Source organism: Scyliorhinus torazame, chromosome 20, assembly GCF_047496885.1.
Source record: "Scyliorhinus torazame isolate Kashiwa2021f chromosome 20, sScyTor2.1, whole genome shotgun sequence".
NCBI classification, from domain to species: Eukaryota; Metazoa; Chordata; class Chondrichthyes; order Carcharhiniformes; family Scyliorhinidae; genus Scyliorhinus; species Scyliorhinus torazame.
The window spans coordinates 28,404,012-28,425,963 of NC_092726.1; the positions used below are offsets into that span (position 1 = coordinate 28,404,012).

General features: G+C 47.9%; 1 protein-coding gene across 1 annotated transcript in view; it reads right to left on the bottom strand.

The window, feature by feature from the left end:
- Positions 1-21,952, bottom strand: part of LOC140397023 (uncharacterized) — a 135,908-nt gene that overhangs the window by 39,623 nt on the left and 74,333 nt on the right. The window contains exon 11 of the mRNA XM_072486066.1: positions 2,107-2,282. Coding sequence (XP_072342167.1) covers positions 2,107-2,282 — 176 coding nt within the window. The remainder of the gene's footprint in view (positions 1-2,106; positions 2,283-21,952) is intronic.

Consider the following 21,952-nt stretch of genomic DNA (forward strand, 5'->3'; position numbering starts at 1 on the left):
TAACCAGTCTGCACTAAGCCACGTGGTGGGTGTGATGCTTCTGATCTGCCCCTGTCCTACTCTCTAAGTGTCGCCTGTGGAAAGAGACGGAGCATGTGTGCCCTGTCCTTATATATGGGTTGTGTAATGCCCCCTTGTGGTAGTGTCACCTCTGGGTGTCTTGACTGCCTGTTGGTCATGTCCTATTCTATCTGTTCCTTAGCTGTATGTCTGTGTGTCATGACATCTCCGGTGCTCCCTCTAGTGTTTACTTAGTTGTAGTGTATTTACATTAACCCCTTGTGTATTTATAGTGATGCATATCACCACAAAACCCACGCAGACATGGGGAGAATGCGCAAACTCCACACGGACAGTGACCCGGGATCGAACCCGGGTCCTCGGCGCTATTTTCACTATATTTGACCACTTATGTTTGTAAATTTGTTAGTGGTGGAAAAAAACAGTTGGTTGACTGGGCAGGCAGGGTCAGAGGTCATGTGACAACAACCCCAGGAATCTGTCCGACCAGAGTTGGCAACCCCATTGTACTCCGAAAATCTGCACACCCCACCCCACTCCAGCGACAAGATTCAATTGCGTTTGAAGGTTCCTCCCGCTTCTCTTGAGAGCTGCAAAGAACCCTCGAAGGCATATAGGCAGCAAGTTGTTTTTGAAGCCTTCCCTCCACATTGTTCTCCTGGCCCCCTCACCGAGCTGTGTGGGGCTCAGTTTCCCGCTGACACTGTAGAAGGGGAATCTTTCTCGAACAGCTCGCTCACTAACGAGACCCAGCTGATGTAAAACAGTCTCGCCGTGTGCAGCGGCCCGTGTGAACCCACATCCTTCCAACGCAAGGTGTAGCACATCGATACGTGCCGATTGCCACAACAACCCTCAACAAGGAGAATTCTGAGGTAAATTAGCTTGGCCGTCTGCGATATATAGATTTCAAATTGGTGCTAATCTTCATTGGCGATTTGCTGTGGAAAGTGGGGATGAAAGAATTATTGAGGAAGTGGCCGATAAAACATGGATTTGTCTCTATAGGGTTTGGTCGTGGCGAGTGACAAAACACATCAGGTTCTATCACAACTAACCTACAGAATGAGAACCAAGACTGTAATTCGGTGTCGGTTATGGGAAAGCACCTATTGTCCTTATGTCCCCATCCATTGTCCCCCTTTGGGCGCTGTTGGCTTTCGAAAACCTTCCCTGCCTCCATGCACGCACACTACGTTCCCAATGAACCGCTCTCGCACATGTCTTGCCAGTGGAGACACTTGTCCCACTCTCCCACTTCTTCCTTTGAAATCGCTCTCGCTTCCCCCGCCTCCCCCGCCAGGTGTCAGCTGCGTCACCCTAAGCCTCTGAGTCAGAAGGCCGTGGTTTCGAGTGCCGATTCAGAGACATAGCCAGCCGAATGCTTCAGGGCAGTAGGTGTCGTGGCGGTGACATCTTTCGGTTGGGGCATGACACCAAGGCCTTCTCAGCTGAATGTACAAAGTACCGTGGTGCTATTCGAAGAGGAATCATAGAATCTACAGTGCAGAAGGAGGCCATTCGGCCCATCGAGTCTGCACCGGCCCTTGGAAAGAGCACACACCACCTCCACCTGTATCCCCTTAACCCAGTAACCCCAATTAACCTTTTCTATTGGACACAAAAGGGCAATTTATCACGGCCAATCCACCTCACCGGCACATCTTTGGACTGGGGGAGGAAACCGGAGCACCCGGAGGAAACCCACGCAGACACGGGGAGAACGTGCAGACTCCGCACAGACAGTGACCGAAGCCGGGAATCGAACCTGGAACCCTGGAGCTGTGAAGCAACAGTGCTAACCACTGTGCTACCGTGCCGCCCCGGAGAGTTTCCACCGGTGTGCTGGCTAATTTTCATCTCACAGCCAATGGTGCGAGAAATAAGATTACCTCACTGCTATTTTGGGAATCTTGCTAGGAGCCAATTTGTTTCCTTGATTAGATAACACTTCAAAAGTACTGCATTGACTATGAAGTGCTTTGGGATGGACTGAGATCCCCCTGAAGGAGCGAAGGGAAAGCTATACTGTTCTGGGATCCTGTTCCACTGGAAATATAAAGGGGGGGGGAAAAAAGCACCAACTTTTTTTGCCATCAATGTCTGCGTGGACTTTACGACTCAGGAAGCCTTGCTTGTAGGTGGGGGCTTTGTTATCTTGTGGGACCTCCAGGAAGGGGCTTCCTTTATCTGTCACGCGTGTCATGTTGGCCGACTCTTCCCCCTTTGGCATGATCGATTTCTGCAGTTCTTCGTCGTCTCTGGAAGAGCGAAAATAAATAAGGGTGAATGGAAACGTATCCGCTTCTGTGGGAATTAGCAGAATTCTTTACCATCGACTGAAAAGGATTTCTTCCCACTTTGATTCCCCCCCCCCCCTACATCCCAGCAATTTATCGCTTCAGGGATTTGTTATGCAAAATTATCGTTTTTAATCACACACAAGTGCAGAAACTTGCCAGACGTGTAATGCCAGCTGCACGCTTTGCCTATTAATGAAGATGTCGATGTTTCCAGGCTTAAAATTGTCCAACTATGTTGCCATGGCAATGTAACAGGTGCAACCATATCCATTTGCAAAACTTAACGGGTTCAGGACCATTGAATAGGTGCATCTGGAAGTTTCTGAAATGTAACCAGTACCGGCCTCCCCGAACAGGCGCCGGAATGTGGCGACTAGGGGCTTTTCACAGCAACTTCATTTCAAGCCCATTTGTGACAATAAGTGATTTTCATTTTAATTTCAACCTGCATCACAAAACCTTGGGTTTGTTTGAAATAAGGTAGCACTCACAGGGCTCTGTATATATCTGGGATGTCCCTCACTGGGCTATGTATATATCTGGGATGTCACTGGGCTCTGTATATATCTGGGATGTCCCTCACTGGCTCTGTATATATCTGGGATGTCTCTCACTGGGCTCTGTATATATCTGGGATGTCTCTCACTGGCTCTGTATATATCTGGGATGTCACTCACTGGCTCTGTGTATATCTGGGATGTCTCTCACTGGCTCTGTATATATCTGGGATGTCTCTCACTGGGCTCTGTATATATCTGGGATGTCTCTCACTGGGCTCTGTATATATTTGGGATGTCTCTCACTGGCTCTGTATATATCTGGGATGTCACTCACTGGCTCTGTGTATATCTGGGATGTCTCTCACTGGCTCTGTATATATCTGGGATGTCTATCACTGGGCTCTGTATACATCTGGGATGTCACTGGGCTCTGTATATATCTGGGATGTCTCTCACTGGCTCTGTATATATCTGGGATGTCTCTCACTGGGCTCTGTATATATCTGGGATGTCTCTCACTGGGCTCTGTATATATCTGGGATGTCTCTCACTGGGCTCTGTATATATCTGGGATGTCTCTCACTGGGCTCTGTATATATCTGGGATGTCTCTCACTGGTCTCTGTATATATCTGGGATGTCGCTGGGCTCTGTATATATCTGGGATGTCTCTCACTGGCTCTGTATATATCTGGGATGTCTCTCACTGGGCTCTGTATATATCTGGGCTGTCTCTCACTGGTCTCTGTATATATCTGGATGTCCCTCACTGGGCTCTGTATCTGGGATGTCTCTCACTGGGCTCTGTATATATCTGGGATGTCACTGGGCTCTGTATATATCTGGGATGTCTCTCACTGGGCTCTGTATATAACTGGGATGTCCCTCACTGGTCTCTGTATATATCTGGGGAGACCCTCACTGGGCTCTGTATATATCTGGGATGTCTCTCACTGGTCTCTGTATATATCTGGGATGTCGCTGGGCTCTGTATATATCTGGGATGTCTCTCACTGGCTCTGTATATATCTGGGATGTCTCTCACTGGGCTCTGTATATATCTGGGCTGTCTCTCACTGGTCTCTGTATATATCTGGATGTCCCTCACTGGGCTCTGTATCTGGGATGTCTCTCACTGGGCTCTGTATATATCTGGGATGTCACTGGGCTCTGTATATATCTGGGATGTCTCTCACTGGGCTCTGTATATAACTGGGATGTCTCTCACTGGGCTCTGTATATATCTGGGATGTCCCTCACTGGGCTCTGTATATATCTGGGATGTCACTGGGCTCTGTATATATCTGGGATGTCTCTTACTGGGCTCTATATATATCTGGGATGTCACTCACTGGGCTCTGTATATATCTGGGATGTCACTGGGCTCTGTATATATCTGGGATGTCACTCACTGGACTCTGTATATATCTGGGATGTCACTCACTGGGCTCTGTATATATCTGGGATGTCTCTCACTGGGCTCTGTATATATCTGGGATGTCTCTCACTGGGCTCTGTATATATCTGGGATGTCTCTCACTGGGCTCTGTATATATCTGGGATGTCCCTCACTGGGCTCTGTATATATCTGGGATGTCGCTGGGCTCTGTATATATCTGGGATGTCCCTCACTGGGCTCTGTATATATCTGGGATGTCTCTCACTGGGCTCTGTATATATCTGGGATGTCCCTCACTGGGCTCTGTATATATCTGGGATGTCTCTCACTGGGCTCTGTATATATCTGGGATGTCTCTCACTGGGCTCTGTATATATCTGGGATGTCCCTCACTGGGCTCTGTATATATCTGGGATGTCACTCACTGGGCTCTGCATATATCTGGGATGTCGCTGGGCTCTGTATATATCTGGGATGTCCCTCACTGGGCTCTGTATATATCTGGGATGTCCCTCACTGGGCTCTGTATATATCTGGGATGTCCCTCACTGGGCTCTGTATATATCTGGGATGTCTCTCACTGGGCTCTGTATATATCTGGGATGTCCCTCACTGGGCTCTGTATATATCTGGGATGTCCCTTACTGGACTCTGTATATATCTGGGATGTCACTGGGCTCTGTATATATCTGGGATGTCGCTGGGCTCTGTATATATCTGGGATGTCCCTCACTGGGCTCTGTATATATCTGGGATGTCACTGGGCTCTGTATATATCTGGGATGTCGCTGGGCTCTGTATATATCTGGGATGTCCCTCACTGGGCTCTGTATATATCTGGGATGTCACTGGGCTCTGTATATATCTGGGATGTCGCTGGGCTCTGTATATATCTGGGATGTCCCTCACTGGGCTCTGTATATATCTGGGATGTCCCTCACTGGGCTCTGTATATATCTGGGATGTCTCTCACTGGGCTCTGTATATATCTGGGATGTCTCTCACTGGGCTCTGTATATATCTGGGATGTCTCTCACTGGGCTCTGTATATATCTGGGATGTCACTCACTGGGCTCTGTATATATCTGGGATATCACTGGGCTCTGTATATATCTGGGATCTCACTGGGCTCTGTATCTGGGATGTCACTCACTGGGCTCTGTATGTATATCTGGGATGTCACTGGGCTCTGTATCTGGGATGTCTCTCACTGGGCTCTGTATATATCTGGGATGTCACTGGGCTCTGTATCTGGGATGTCACTCACTGGGCTCTGCATATATCTGGGATGTCCCTCACTGGGCACTGTATATATCTGGGATGTCCCTCACTGGGCTCTGTATATATCTGGGATGTCTCTCACTGGGCTCTGTATATATCTGGGATGACTCTCACTGGGCTCTGTGTATATCTGGGATGTCACTGGACTCTGTATTTAACTGGGATGTCTCTCACTGGGCTCTGTGTAAATCTGGGATGTCCCTCACTTGTCTCTGTATATATCTGGGATGTCACTCACTGGGCTCTGTATATATCTGGGATGTCACTCACAGGGCTCTGTATATATCTGGGACGTCGCTGGGCTCTGTATATATCTGGGATGTCGCTGGGCTCTGTATGTATCTGGGATGTCACTGGGCTCTGTATATATCTGGGATGTCCCTCACTGGGCTCTGTATATATCTGGGGTGTCTCTCACTGGGCTCTGTATATGTTAGGGATGTCTCTCACTGGGTTATGTATATATCTGGGATGTCTCTCACTGGCTCTGTATATATCTGGGATGTCTCTCACTGGGCTCTGTATATATCTGGGATGTCACTGGGCTCTGTATATATCTGGATGTCCCTCACTGGGCTCTGTATATATCTGGGAAGACCCTCACTGGGCTCTGTATATATCTGGGATGTCACTGGGCTCTGTATATATCTGGGATGTCTCTCACTGGGCTCTGTATATACCTGGGATGTCTCTCACTGGGCGCTGTATATATCTGGGATGTCTCTCACTGGGCTCTGTATATACCTGGGATGTCTCTCACTGGTCTCTGTATATATCGGGGAAGACCCTCACTGGGCTCTGTATATATCTGGGATGTCACTGGGCTCTGTATATATCTTGGATGTCACTGGGCTCTGTATATATCTGGGATGTCACTGGGCTCTGTATATATCTGGGATGTCCCTCACTGGGCTCTGTATATATCTGGGATGTCCCTCACTTGTCTCTCTATATATCTGGGATGTCACTCACTGGGCTCTGTATATATCTGGGATGTCGCTGGGCTCTGTATATATCTGGGATGTCCCTCACTGGGCTCTGTATATATCTGGGTTGTCCCTCACTTGTCTCTCTATATATCTGGGATGTCACTCACTGGGCTCTGTATTTATCTGGGATGTCTCTCACTGGGCTCTGTGTATATCTGGGATGTCCCTCACTTGTCTCTCTATATATCTGGGATGTCCCTCACTGGGCTCTGTATATATCTGGGATGTCCCTCACTGGGCTCTGTATATATCTGGGATGTCTCTCACTGGGCTCTGTATATGGGATGTCTCTCACTGGGCTCTGGAAATATCTGGGATGTCTCTCACTGGGCTCAGTATATATCTGGGATGTCCCTCACTGGGCTCTGTATATATCTGGGAAGTCACTGGGCTCTGTATATATCTGGGATGTCTCTCACTGGTCTCTGTATACATCTGGGATGTCACTGGGCTCTCTATATATCTGGGATGTCTCTCACTGGGCTCTGTATATATCTGGGATGTCCCTCACTGGGCTCTGTATATATCTGGGATGTCTCTCACTGGGCTCTGTATATATCTGGGATGTCTCTCACTGGGCTCTGTATATATCTGGGATGTCCCTCACTGGGCTCTGTATATATCTGGGATGTCTCTCACTGGGCTCTGTATATATCTGGGATGTCCCTCACTGGGCTCTGTATATATCTGGGATGTCGCTGGGCTCTGTATATATCTGGGATGTCTCTCACTGGGCTCTGTATATATCTGGGATGTCCCTCACTGGGCTCTGTATATATCTGGGATGTCTCTCACTGGGCTCTGTATATATCTGGGATGTCCCTCACTGGGCTCTGTATATATCTGGGATGTCCCTCACTGGGCTCTGTGTATATCTGGGATGTCCCTCACTGGGCTCTGTATATATCTGGGATGTCTCTCACTGGGCTCTGTATATATCTGGGATGTCACTGGGCTCTGTATATATCTGGGATGTCTCTCACTGGGCTCTGTATATATCTGGGATGTCCCTCACTGGGCTCTGTATATATCTGGGATGTCCCTCACTGGGCTCTGTATCTGGGATGTCCCTCACTGGGCTCTGTATATATCTGGGATGTCCCTCACTGGGCTCTGTATATATCTGGGATGTCTCTCACTGGGCTCTGTATATATCTGGGATGTCTCTCACTGGGCTCTGTATATATCTGGGATGTCCCTCACTGGGCTCTGTATCTGGGATGTCCCTCACTGGGCTCTGTATATATCTGGGATGTCTCTCACTGGGCTCTGTATATATCTGGGATGTCCCTCACTGGGCTCTGTATGTGGGATGTCCCACACTGGGCTCTGTATATATCTGGGGTGTCTCTCACTGGGCTCTGTATATATCTGGGATGTCACTCACTGGTCTCTGTATATATCTGGGATGTCGCTGGGCTATGTATATATCTGGGATGTCCCTCACTGGGCTCTGTATATATCTGGGATGTCACTGGGCTCTGTATATATCTGGGATGTCCCTCACTGGGCTCTGTGTATATCTAGGATGTCACTCACTGGTCTCTGTATATATCTGGGATGTCTCTCACTGGGCTCTGTATATATCTGGGATGTCACTGGTCTCTGTATATATCTGGATGTCCCTCACTGGTCTCTGTATATATCTGGGATGTCTCTCACTGGGCTCTGTATATATCTGGGAAGACCCTCACTGGGCTCTGTATATATCTGGGATGTCTCTCACTGGGCTCTGTATATATCTGGGATGTCTCTCACTGGGCTCTGTATGTATCTGGGATGTCTCTCACTGGTCTCTGTATATATCGGGGAAGACCCTCACTGGGCTCTGTATATATCTGGGATGTCACTGGGCTCTGTATATATCTGGGAAGACCCTCACTGGGCTCTGTATAGATCTGGGATGTCACTGGGCTCTGTATATATCTGGGATGTCCCTCACTGGGCTCTGTATATATCTGGGATGTCACTGGGCTCTGTATATATCTGGGATGTCCCTCACTGGGCTCTGTATATATCTGGGATGTCTCTCACTGGGCTCTGTATATATCTGGGATGTCCCTCACTGGGCTCTGTATATATCTGGGATGTCTCTCACTGGGCTCTGTATATATCTGGGATGTCTCTCACTGGGCTCTGTATATATCTGGGATGTCCCTCACTGGGCTCTGTATATATCTGGGATGTCACTCACTGGGCTCTGCATATATCTGGGATGTCGCTGGGCTCTGTATATATCTGGGATGTCCCTCACTGGGCTCTGTATATATCTGGGATGTCCCTCACTGGGCTCTGTATATATCTGGGATGTCCCTCACTGGGCTCTGTATATATCTGGGATGTCTCTCACTGGGCTCTGTATATATCTGGGATGTCCCTCACTGGGCTCTGTATATATCTGGGATGTCCCTTACTGGACTCTGTATATATCTGGGATGTCACTGGGCTCTGTATATATCTGGGATGTCGCTGGGCTCTGTATATATCTGGGATGTCCCTCACTGGGCTCTGTATATATCTGGGATGTCACTGGGCTCTGTATATATCTGGGATGTCGCTGGGCTCTGTATATATCTGGGATGTCCCTCACTGGGCTCTGTATATATCTGGGATGTCACTGGGCTCTGTATATATCTGGGATGTCGCTGGGCTCTGTATATATCTGGGATGTCCCTCACTGGGCTCTGTATATATCTGGGATGTCCCTCACTGGGCTCTGTATATATCTGGGATGTCTCTCACTGGGCTCTGTATATATCTGGGATGTCTCTCACTGGGCTCTGTATATATCTGGGATGTCTCTCACTGGGCTCTGTATATATCTGGGATGTCACTCACTGGGCTCTGTATATATCTGGGATATCACTGGGCTCTGTATATATCTGGGATCTCACTGGGCTCTGTATCTGGGATGTCACTCACTGGGCTCTGTATGTATATCTGGGATGTCACTGGGCTCTGTATCTGGGATGTCTCTCACTGGGCTCTGTATATATCTGGGATGTCACTGGGCTCTGTATCTGGGATGTCACTCACTGGGCTCTGCATATATCTGGGATGTCCCTCACTGGGCACTGTATATATCTGGGATGTCCCTCATTGGGCTCTGTATATATCTGGGATGTCTCTCACTGGGCTCTGTATATATCTGGGATGACTCTCACTGGGCTCTGTGTATATCTGGGATGTCACTGGACTCTGTATTTAACTGGGATGTCTCTCACTGGGCTCTGTGTAAATCTGGGATGTCCCTCACTTGTCTCTGTATATATCTGGGATGTCACTCACTGGGCTCTGTATATATCTGGGATGTCACTCACAGGGCTCTGTATATATCTGGGACGTCGCTGGGCTCTGTATATATCTGGGATGTCGCTGGGCTCTGTATGTATCTGGGATGTCACTGGGCTCTGTATATATCTGGGATGTCCCTCACTGGGCTCTGTATATATCTGGGGTGTCTCTCACTGGGCTCTGTATATGTTAGGGATGTCTCTCACTGGGTTATGTATATATCTGGGATGTCTCTCACTGGCTCTGTATATATCTGGGATGTCTCTCACTGGGCTCTGTATATATCTGGGATGTCACTGGGCTCTGTATATATCTGGATGTCCCTCACTGGGCTCTGTATATATCTGGGAAGACCCTCACTGGGCTCTGTATATATCTGGGATGTCACTGGGCTCTGTATATATCTGGGATGTCTCTCACTGGGCTCTGTATATACCTGGGATGTCTCTCACTGGGCGCTGTATATATCTGGGATGTCTCTCACTGGGCTCTGTATATACCTGGGATGTCTCTCACTGGTCTCTGTATATATCGGGGAAGACCCTCACTGGGCTCTGTATATATCTGGGATGTCACTGGGCTCTGTATATATCTTGGATGTCACTGGGCTCTGTATATATCTGGGATGTCACTGGGCTCTGTATATATCTGGGATGTCCCTCACTGGGCTCTGTATATATCTGGGATGTCCCTCACTTGTCTCTCTATATATCTGGGATGTCACTCACTGGGCTCTGTATATATCTGGGATGTCGCTGGGCTCTGTATATATCTGGGATGTCCCTCACTGGGCTCTGTATATATCTGGGTTGTCCCTCACTTGTCTCTCTATATATCTGGGATGTCACTCACTGGGCTCTGTATTTATCTGGGATGTCTCTCACTGGGCTCTGTGTATATCTGGGATGTCCCTCACTTGTCTCTCTATATATCTGGGATGTCCCTCACTGGGCTCTGTATATATCTGGGATGTCCCTCACTGGGCTCTGTATATATCTGGGATGTCTCTCACTGGGCTCTGTATATGGGATGTCTCTCACTGGGCTCTGGAAATATCTGGGATGTCTCTCACTGGGCTCAGTATATATCTGGGATGTCCCTCACTGGGCTCTGTATATATCTGGGAAGTCACTGGGCTCTGTATATATCTGGGATGTCTCTCACTGGTCTCTGTATACATCTGGGATGTCACTGGGCTCTCTATATATCTGGGATGTCTCTCACTGGGCTCTGTATATATCTGGGATGTCCCTCACTGGGCTCTGTATATATCTGGGATGTCTCTCACTGGGCTCTGTATATATCTGGGATGTCTCTCACTGGGCTCTGTATATATCTGGGATGTCCCTCACTGGGCTCTGTATATATCTGGGATGTCTCTCACTGGGCTCTGTATATATCTGGGATGTCCCTCACTGGGCTCTGTATATATCTGGGATGTCGCTGGGCTCTGTATATATCTGGGATGTCTCTCACTGGGCTCTGTATATATCTGGGATGTCCCTCACTGGGCTCTGTATATATCTGGGATGTCTCTCACTGGGCTCTGTATATATCTGGGATGTCCCTCACTGGGCTCTGTATATATCTGGGATGTCCCTCACTGGGCTCTGTGTATATCTGGGATGTCCCTCACTGGGCTCTGTATATATCTGGGATGTCTCTCACTGGGCTCTGTATATATCTGGGATGTCACTGGGCTCTGTATATATCTGGGATGTCTCTCACTGGGCTCTGTATATATCTGGGATGTCCCTCACTGGGCTCTGTATATATCTGGGATGTCCCTCACTGGGCTCTGTATCTGGGATGTCCCTCACTGGGCTCTGTATATATCTGGGATGTCCCTCACTGGGCTCTGTATATATCTGGGATGTCTCTCACTGGGCTCTGTATATATCTGGGATGTCTCTCACTGGGCTCTGTATATATCTGGGATGTCCCTCACTGGGCTCTGTATCTGGGATGTCCCTCACTGGGCTCTGTATATATCTGGGATGTCTCTCACTGGGCTCTGTATATATCTGGGATGTCCCTCACTGGGCTCTGTATGTGGGATGTCCCACACTGGGCTCTGTATATATCTGGGGTGTCTCTCACTGGGCTCTGTATATATCTGGGATGTCACTCACTGGTCTCTGTATATATCTGGGATGTCGCTGGGCTATGTATATATCTGGGATGTCCCTCACTGGGCTCTGTATATATCTGGGATGTCACTGGGCTCTGTATATATCTGGGATGTCCCTCACTGGGCTCTGTGTATATCTAGGATGTCACTCACTGGTCTCTGTATATATCTGGGATGTCTCTCACTGGGCTCTGTATATATCTGGGATGTCACTGGTCTCTGTATATATCTGGATGTCCCTCACTGGTCTCTGTATATATCTGGGATGTCTCTCACTGGGCTCTGTATATATCTGGGAAGACCCTCACTGGGCTCTGTATATATCTGGGATGTCTCTCACTGGGCTCTGTATATATCTGGGATGTCTCTCACTGGGCTCTGTATGTATCTGGGATGTCTCTCACTGGTCTCTGTATATATCGGGGAAGACCCTCACTGGGCTCTGTATATATCTGGGATGTCACTGGGCTCTGTATATATCTGGGAAGACCCTCACTGGGCTCTGTATAGATCTGGGATGTCACTGGGCTCTGTATATATCTGGGATGTCCCTCACTGGGCTCTGTATATATCTGGGATGTCACTGGGCTCTGTATATATCTGGGATGTCCCTCACTGGGCTCTGTGTATATCTGGGATGTCACTCACTGGTCTCTGTATATATCTGGATGTCCCTCACTGGGCTCTGTATATATCTGGGATGTCACTGGGCTCTGTATCTGGGATGTCTCTCACTGGGCTCTGTATATATCTGGGATGTCACTGGGCTCTGTATATATCTGGGATGTCACTCACTGGGTTCTGTATATAACTGGGATGTCCCTCACTGGTCTCTGTATATATCTGGGGAGACCCTCACTGGGCTCTGTATATATCTGGATGTCCCTCACTGGGCTCTGTATATATCTGGGAAGACCCTCACTGGGCTCTGTATATATCTGGGATGTCCCTCACTGGGCTCTGTATATATCTGGGAAGACCCTCACTGGGCTCTGTATATATCTGGGATGTCTCTCACTGGGCTCTGTATATACCTGGGATGTCTCTCACTGGGCTTTGTATATATCTGGGATGTCTCTCACTGGGCTCTGTATATATCTGGGATGTATCTCACTGGTCTCTGTATATATCGGGGAAGACCCTCACTGGGCTCTGTATATATTTGGGATGTCACTGGGCTCTGTATATATCTTGGATGTCACTGGGCTCTGTATATATCTGGGATGTCCCTCACTGGGCTCTGTATATATCTGGGATGTCCCTCACTGGGCTCTGTATCTGGGATGTCCCTCACTGGGCTATGTATATATCTGGGGTGTCTCTCACTGGGCTCTGTATATATCTGGGATGTCCCTCACTTGGCTCTGTATATATCTGGGATGTCTCTCACTGGGCTCTGTATATATCTGGGATGTCACTGGGCTCTGTATATATCTGGGATGTCCCTCACTGGGCTCTGTATATATCTGGGATGTCTCTCACTGGGCTCTGTATATATCTGGGATGTCACTGGTCTCTGTATATATCTGGGATGTCCCTCACTGGGCTCTGTATATATCTGGGATGTCCCTCACTGGGCTCTGTATATATCTGGGATGTCCCTCACTGGGCTCTGTATATATCTGGGATGTCCCTCACTGGGCTCTGTATATATCTGGGATGTCTCTCACTGGGCTCTGTATATATCTGGGATGTCTCTCACTGGGCTCTGTATATATCTGGGATGTCCCTCACTGGGCTCTGTATATATCTGGGATGTCTCTCACTGGGCTCTGTATATATCTGGGATGTCACTGGTCTCTGTATATATCTGGGATGTCCCTCACTGGGCTCTGTATATATCTGGGATGTCCCTCACTGGGCTCTGTATATATCTGGGATGTCCCTCACTGGGCTCTGTATATATCTGGGATGTCCCTCACTGGGCTCTGTATATATCTGGGATGTCTCTCACTGGGCTCTGTATATATCTGGGATGTCTCTCACTGGGCTCTGTATATATCTGGGATGTCTCTCACTGGGCTCTGTATATATATGGGATATCTCTCACTGGGCTCTGGAAATATCTGGGATGTCTCTCACTGGGCTCAGTATATATCTGGGATGTCTCTCACTGGGCTCTGTATATATCTGGGAAGTCACTGGGCTCTGTATATATCTGGGATGTCTCTCACTGGTCTCTGTATATATCTGGTATGTCACTGGGCTCTCTATATATCTGGGATGTCTCTCACTGGGCTCTGTATATATCTGGGATGTCCCTCACTGGGCTCTGTATATATCTGGGAAGTCACTGGTCTCTGTATATATCTGGGATGTCTCTCACTGGTCTCTGTATATATCTGGGATGTCTCTCACTGGGCTCTGTATATATCTGGGATGTCTCTCACTCGGCTCTGTATATATCTGGGAAGTCACTGGGTTCTGTATATATCTGGGATGTCTCTCACTGGTCTCTGTATATATCTGGGATGTCACTGGGCTCTCTATATATCTGGGATGTCTCTCACTGGGCTCTGTATATATCTGGGATGTCTCTCACTGGGCTCTGTATATATCTGGGATGTCCCTCACTGGGCTCTTTATCTGGGATGTCCCTCACTGGGCTATGTATATATCTGGGGTGTCTCTCACTGGGCTCTGTATATATCTGGGATGTCGCTGGGCTCTGTATATATCTGGGATGTCTCTCACTGTGCTCTGTATATATCTGGGATGTCCCTCACTTGGCTCTGTATATATCTGGGATGTCTCTCACTGGGCTCTGTATATATCTGGGATGTCACTGGGCTCTGTATATATCTGGGATGTCCCTCACTGGGCTCTGTATATATCTGGGATGTCTCTCACTGGGCTCTGTATATATCTGGGATGTCTCTCACTGGGCTCTGTATATATCTGGGATGTCCCTCACTGGGCTCTGTATATATCTGGGAAGTCACTGGTCTCTGTATATATCTGGGATGTCTCTCACTGGTCTCTGTATATATCTGGGATGTCTCTCACTGGGCTCTGTATATATCTGGGATGTCACTCACTGGGCTCTGTATATATCTGGGATGTCTCTCACTGGGCTCTGTATATATCTGGGAAGTCACTGGGCTCTGTATATATCTGGGATGTCTCTCACTGGTCTCTGTATATATCTGGGATGTCACTGGGCTCTCTATATATCTGGGATGTCTCTCACTGGGCTCTGTATATATCTGGGATGTCTCTCACTGGGCTCTGTATATATCTGGGATGTCCCTCACTGGGCTCTGTATCTGGGATGTCCCTCACTGGGCTATGTATATATCTGGGGTGTCTCTCACTGGGCTCTGTATATATCTGGGATGTCTTTCACTGGGCTCTGTATATATCTGGGATGTCTCTCACTGTGCTCTGTATATATCTGGGATGTCCCTCACTTGGCTCTGTATATATCTGGGATGTCTCTCACTGGGCTCTGTATATATCTGGGATGTCACTGGGCTCTGTATATATCTGGGATGTCCCTCACTGGGCTCTGTATATATCTGGGATGTCTCTCACTGGGCTCTGTATATATCTGGGATGTCACTGGTCTCTGTATATATCTGGGATGTCCCTCACTGGGCTCTGTATATATCTGGGATGTCCCTCACTGGGCTCTGTATATATCTGGGATGTCCCTCACTGGGCTCTGTATATATCTGGGATGTCCCTCACTGGGCTCTGTATATATCTGGGATGTCTCTCACTGGTCTCTGTATATATCTGGGATGTCTCTCACTGGGCTCTGTATATATCTGGGATGTCTCTCACTGGGCTCTGTATATATCTGGGATGTCCCTCACTGTGCTCTGTATATATCTGGGATGTCCCTCACTGGGCTCTGTATATATTTGGGATGTCTCTCACTGGACTCTGTATATATCTGAGATGTCTCTCACTGGGCTCTGTATATATCTGAGATGTCTCTCACTGGGCTCTCAATATATCTGGGATGTCACTGGGCTCTGTATATATCTGGGATGTCACTGGGGTCTGTATATATCTGGGATGTCCATCACTGGGCTCTGTATATATCTGGGATGTCACTGGGCTCTGTATTTCTCTGGGATGTCCCTCACTTGTCTCTGTATATATCTGGGATGTCACTGGACTCTGTATTTATCTGGAATGTCTCTCACTGGGCTCTGTGTATATCTGGGATGTCCCTCACTTGTCTCTGTATATATCTGGGATGTCACTCACTGGGCTCTGTATATATCTGGGATGTCGCTGGGCTCTGTATATATCTGGGATGTCCCTCACTGGGCTCTGTATATATCTGGGATGTCTCTCACTGGGCTCTGTATATATCTGGGATGTCTGTCACTGGGCTCTGTATATATCTGGGATGTCTCTCATTGGGCTCTGTATATATCTGGGATGTCACTCACTGGGCTCTGTATATATCTGGGATATCACTGGGCTCTGTATATATCTGGGATGTCACTGGGCTCTGTATCTGGGATGTCACTCACTGGGCTCTGTATATATATCTGGGATGTCACTGGGCTCTGTATCTGGGATGTCTCTCACTGGGCTCTTTATATATCTGGGATGTCACTGGGCTCTGTATCTGGGATGTCACTCACTGGGCTCTGTATATATCTGGGATGTCACTGGGCTCTGTATCTGGGATGTCACTCACTGGGCTCTGTATATATCTGGGATGTCCCTCACTGGGCTCTGTATATATCTGGGATGTCACTGGGCTCTGTATATATCTGGGATGTCCCTCACTAGTCTCTGTATATATCTGGGATGTCACTGGACTCTGTAATTATCTGGGATGTCTATCACTGGGCTCTGTGTATATATCTGGGATGTCACTCACTGGGCTCTGTATATATCTGGGATGTCGCTGGGCTCTGTATCTGGGATGTCACTCACTGGGCTCTGTATATATCTGGGATGCCCCTCACTGGGCTCTGTATATATCTGGGATGTCTCTCAGTGGGCTCTGTATATATCTGGGATGTCACTCACTGGGCTCTGTATATATCTGGGATATCACTGGGCTCTGTATATATCTGGGATGTCACTGGGCTCTGTTTCTGGGATGTCACTCACTGGGCTCTGTATATATATCTGGGATGTCACTGGGCTCTGTATCTGGGATGTCTCTCACTGGGCTCTGTATATATCTGGGATGTCACTGGGCTCTGTATCTGGGATATCACTCACTTGTCTCTGTATATATCTGGGATGTCGCTGGGCTCTGTATATATCTGGGATGTCACTCACTGGGTTCTGTATATATCTGGGATGTCACTGGGCTCTGTATCTGGGATATCACTCACTTGTCTCTGTATATATCTGGGATGTCGCTGGGCTCTGTATATATCTGGGATGTCCCTCACTGGGCTCTGTATATATCTGGGATGTCTCTCACTGGGCTCTGTATATATCTGGGATGTCTCTCACTGGGCTCTGTATATATCTGGGATGTCACTCACTGGGCTCTGTATATATCTGGGATATCACTGGGCTGTGTATATATCTGGGATCTCACTGGGCTCTGTATCTGGGATGTCACTCACTAGGGTCTGTATATATATCTGGGATGTCACTGGGCTCTGTATCTGGGATGTCTCTCACTGGGCTCTGTATATATCTGGGATGTCACTGGTCTCTGTATCTGGGATGTCACTCCCTTGCTCTGTATATATCTGGGATGTCACTGGGCTCTGTATCTGGGATGTCACTCAGTGGGCTCTGTATATATCTGGGATGTCCCTCACTGGGCTCTGTATATATCTGGGATGTCACTGGGCTCTGTATATATCTGGGATGTCCCTCACTTGTCTCTGTATATATCTGGGATGTCACTGGACTCTGTATTTATCTGGGATGTCTCTCACTGGGCTCTGTGTATATCTGGGATGTCCCTCACTTGTCTCTCTATATATCTGGGATGTCACTCACTGGGCTCTGTATATATCTGGGATGTCGCTGGGCTCTTTATATATCTGGGATGTCCCTCAGTGGGCTCTGTATATATCTGGGATGTCTCTCACTGGGCTCTGTATATGTCAGGGATGTCTCTCACTGGGTTATGTATATATCTGGGATGTCTCTCACTGGCTCTGTATATATCTGGGATGTCTCTCACTGGGCTCTGTATATATCTGGGATGTCTCTCACTGGGCTCTGTGTATATCTGGGATGTCACTGGGCTCTGTATATACCTGGGATGTCACTCACTGGGCTCTGTATCTATCTGGGATGTCACTGGGCTCTGTATCTGGGGTGTCTCTCACTGGGCTCTGTATATATCTGGGATGTCACTCACTGGGCTCTGTATATATCTGGGATGTCACTGGGCTCTGTATATATCTGGGATGTCTCTCACTGGGCTCTGTGTATATCTGGGTGTCACTCACTGGGCTCTGTATATATCTGGGATGTCTCTTACTGGGCTCTGTATATATCTGGGATGTCTCTCACTGGGCTCTGTGTATATCTGGGGTTTCTCTCACTGGGCTCTGTATCTGGGGTGTCTCTCACTGGGCTCTGTGTATATCTGGGATGTCACTGGGCTCTGTATTTATCTGGGATGTCTCTCACTGGGCTCTGTGTATATCTGGGATGTCCCTCACTTGTCTCTGTATATATCTGGGATGTCACTCACTGGGCTCTGTATATATCTGGGATGTCGCTGGGCTCTGTATATATCTGGGATGCCCCGCTCTGTATATATCTGGGATGTCTCTCACTGGGCTCTGTATATATCTGGGATGTCTCTCACTGGGCTCTGTATATATCTGGGATGTCACTAACTGGGCCCTGTATATATCTGGGATATCACTGGGCTCTGTATATATCTGGGATGTCACTGGGCTCTGTATCTGGGTTGTCTCTCACTGGGCTCTGTATGTATCTGGGATGTCTCTCACTGGCTCTGTATATATCTGGGATGTCCCTCACTTGTCTCTGTATATATCTGGGATGTCCCTCACTGGGCTCTGTATATATCTGGGATGTCTCTCACTGGGCTCTGTATATATCTGGGATGTCTCTCACTGGGCTCTGTGTATATCTGGGATGTCACTGGGCTCTGTATATATCTGGGATGTCACTGGGCTCTGTATCTGGGATGTCTCTCACTGGGCTCTGTATATATCTGGGATGTCATTGGGCTCTGTATATATCTGGGATGTCCCTCACTGGGCTCTGTATATATCTGGGATGTCACTGGGCTCTGTATATATCTGGGATGTCCCTCACTGGGCTCTGTGTATATCTGGGATGTCTCTCACTTGTCTCTGTATATATCTGGGATGTCACTGGACTCTGTATTTATCTGGGATGTCCCTCACTGGGCTCTGTATATATCTGGGATGTCGCTGGGCTCTGTATATATCTGGGATGTCTCTCACTGGGCTCTGTATCTGGGATGTCTCTCACTGGGCTCTGTGTATATCTGGGATGTCCCTCACTTGTCTCTGTATATATCTGGGATGTCTCTCACTTGTCTCTGTATATATCTGGGATGTCACTGGACTCTGTATTTATCTGGGATGTCCCTCACTAGGCTCTGTATATATCTGGGATGTCGCTGGGCTCTGTATATATCTGGGATGTCCCTCACTGGGCTCTGTATATATCTGGGATGTCTCTCACTGGGCTCTGTATATATTTGGGATGTCACTGGGCTCTGTATATATCTGGGATGTCTCTCACTGGGCTCTGTATATATCTGGGATGTCACTGGGCTCTGTATATATCTGGGATATCTCTCACTGGGCTCTGTATATATCTGGGATGTCTCTCACTGGGCTCTGTATATATCTGGGATGTCACTGGTCTCTGTATATATCTGGGATGTCCCTCACTGGGCTCTGTATATATCTGGGATGTCCCTCACTGGGCTCTGTATATATCTGGGATGTCCCTCACTGGGCTCTGTATATATCTGGGATGTCCCTCACTGGGCTCTGTATATATCTGGGATGTCTCTCACTGGGCTCTGTATATATCTGGGATGTCTCTCACTGGGCTCTGTATATATCTGGGATGTCCCTCACTGGGCTCTGTATATATCTGGGATGTCTCTCACTGGGCTCTGTATATATCTGGGATGTCACTGGTCTCTGTATATATCTGGGATGTCCCTCACTGGGCTCTGTATATATCTGGGATGTCCCTCACTGGGCTCTGTATATATCTGGGATGTCCCTCACTGGGCTCTGTATATATCTGGGATGTCCCTCACTGGGCTCTGTATATATCTGGGATGTCTCTCACTGGGCTCTGTATATATCTGGGATGTCTCTCACTGGGCTCTGTATATATCTGGGATGTCTCTCACTGGGCTCTGTATATATATGGGATATCTCTCACTGGGCTCTGGAAATATCTGGGATGTCTCTCACTGGGCTCAGTATATATCTGGGATGTCTCTCACTGGGCTCTGTATATATCTGGGAAGTCACTGGGCTCTGTATATATCTGGGATGTCTCTCACTGGTCTCTGTATATATCTGGTATGTCACTGGGCTCTCTATATATCTGGGATGTCTCTCACTGGGCTCTGTATATATCTGGGATGTCCCTCACTGGGCTCTGTATATATCTGGGAAGTCACTGGTCTCTGTATATATCTGGGATGTCTCTCACTGGTCTCTGTATATATCTGGGATGTCTCTCACTGGGCTCTGTATATATCTGGGATGTCTCTCACTCGGCTCTGTATATATCTGGGAAGTCACTGGGTTCTGTATATATCTGGGATGTCTCTCACTGGTCTCTGTATATATCTGGGATGTCACTGGGCTCTCTATATATCTGGGATGTCTCTCACTGGGCTCTGTATATATCTGGGATGTCTCTCACTGGGCTCTGTATATATCTGGGATGTCCCTCACTGGGCTCTGTATCTGGGATGTCCCTCACTGGGCTATGTATATATCTGGGGTGTCTCTCACTGGGCTCTGTATATATCTGGGATGTCGCTGGGCTCTGTATATATCTGGGATGTCTCTCACTGTGCTCTGTATATATCTGGGATGTCCCTCACTTGGCTCTGTATATATCTGGGATGTCTCTCACTGGGCTCTGTATATATCTGGGATGTCACTGGGCTCTGTATATATCTGGGATGTCCCTCACTGGGCTCTGTATATATCTGGGATGTCTCTCACTGGGCTCTGTATATATCTGGGATGTCTCTCACTGGGCTCTGTATATATCTGGGATGTCCCTCACTGGGCTCTGTATATATCTGGGAAGTCACTGGTCTCTGTATATATCTGGGATGTCTCTCACTGTGCTCTGTATATATCTGGGATGTCTCTCACTGGGCTCTGTATATATCTGGGATGTCACTCACTGGGCTCTGTATATATCTGGGATGTCTCTCACTGGGCTCTGTATATATCTGGGAAGTCACTGGGCTCTGTATATATCTGGGATGTCTCTCACTGGTCTCTGTATATATCTGGGATGTCACTGGGCTCTCTATATATCTGGGATGTCTCTCACTGGGCTCTGTATATATCTGGGATGTCTCTCACTGGGCTCTGTATATATCTGGGATGTCCCTCACTGGGCTCTGTATCTGGGATGTCCCTCACTGGGCTATGTATATATCTGGGGTGTCTCTCACTGGGCTCTGTATATATCTGGGATGTCTTTCACTGGGCTCTGTATATATCTGGGATGTCTCTCACTGTGCTCTGTATATATCTGGGATGTCCCTCACTTGGCTCTGTATATATCTGGGATGTCTCTCACTGGGCTCTGTATATATCTGGGATGTCACTGGGCTCTGTATATATCTGGGATGTCCCTCACTGGGCTCTGTATATATCTGGGATGTCTCTCACTGGGCTCTGTATATATCTGGGATGTCACTGGTCTCTGTATATATCTGGGATGTCCCTCACTGGGCTCTGTATATATCTGGGATGTCCCTCACTGGGCTCTGTATATATCTGGGATGTCCCTCACTGGGCTCTGTATATATCTGGGATGTCCCTCACTGGGCTCTGTATATATCTGGGATGTCTCTCACTGGTCTCT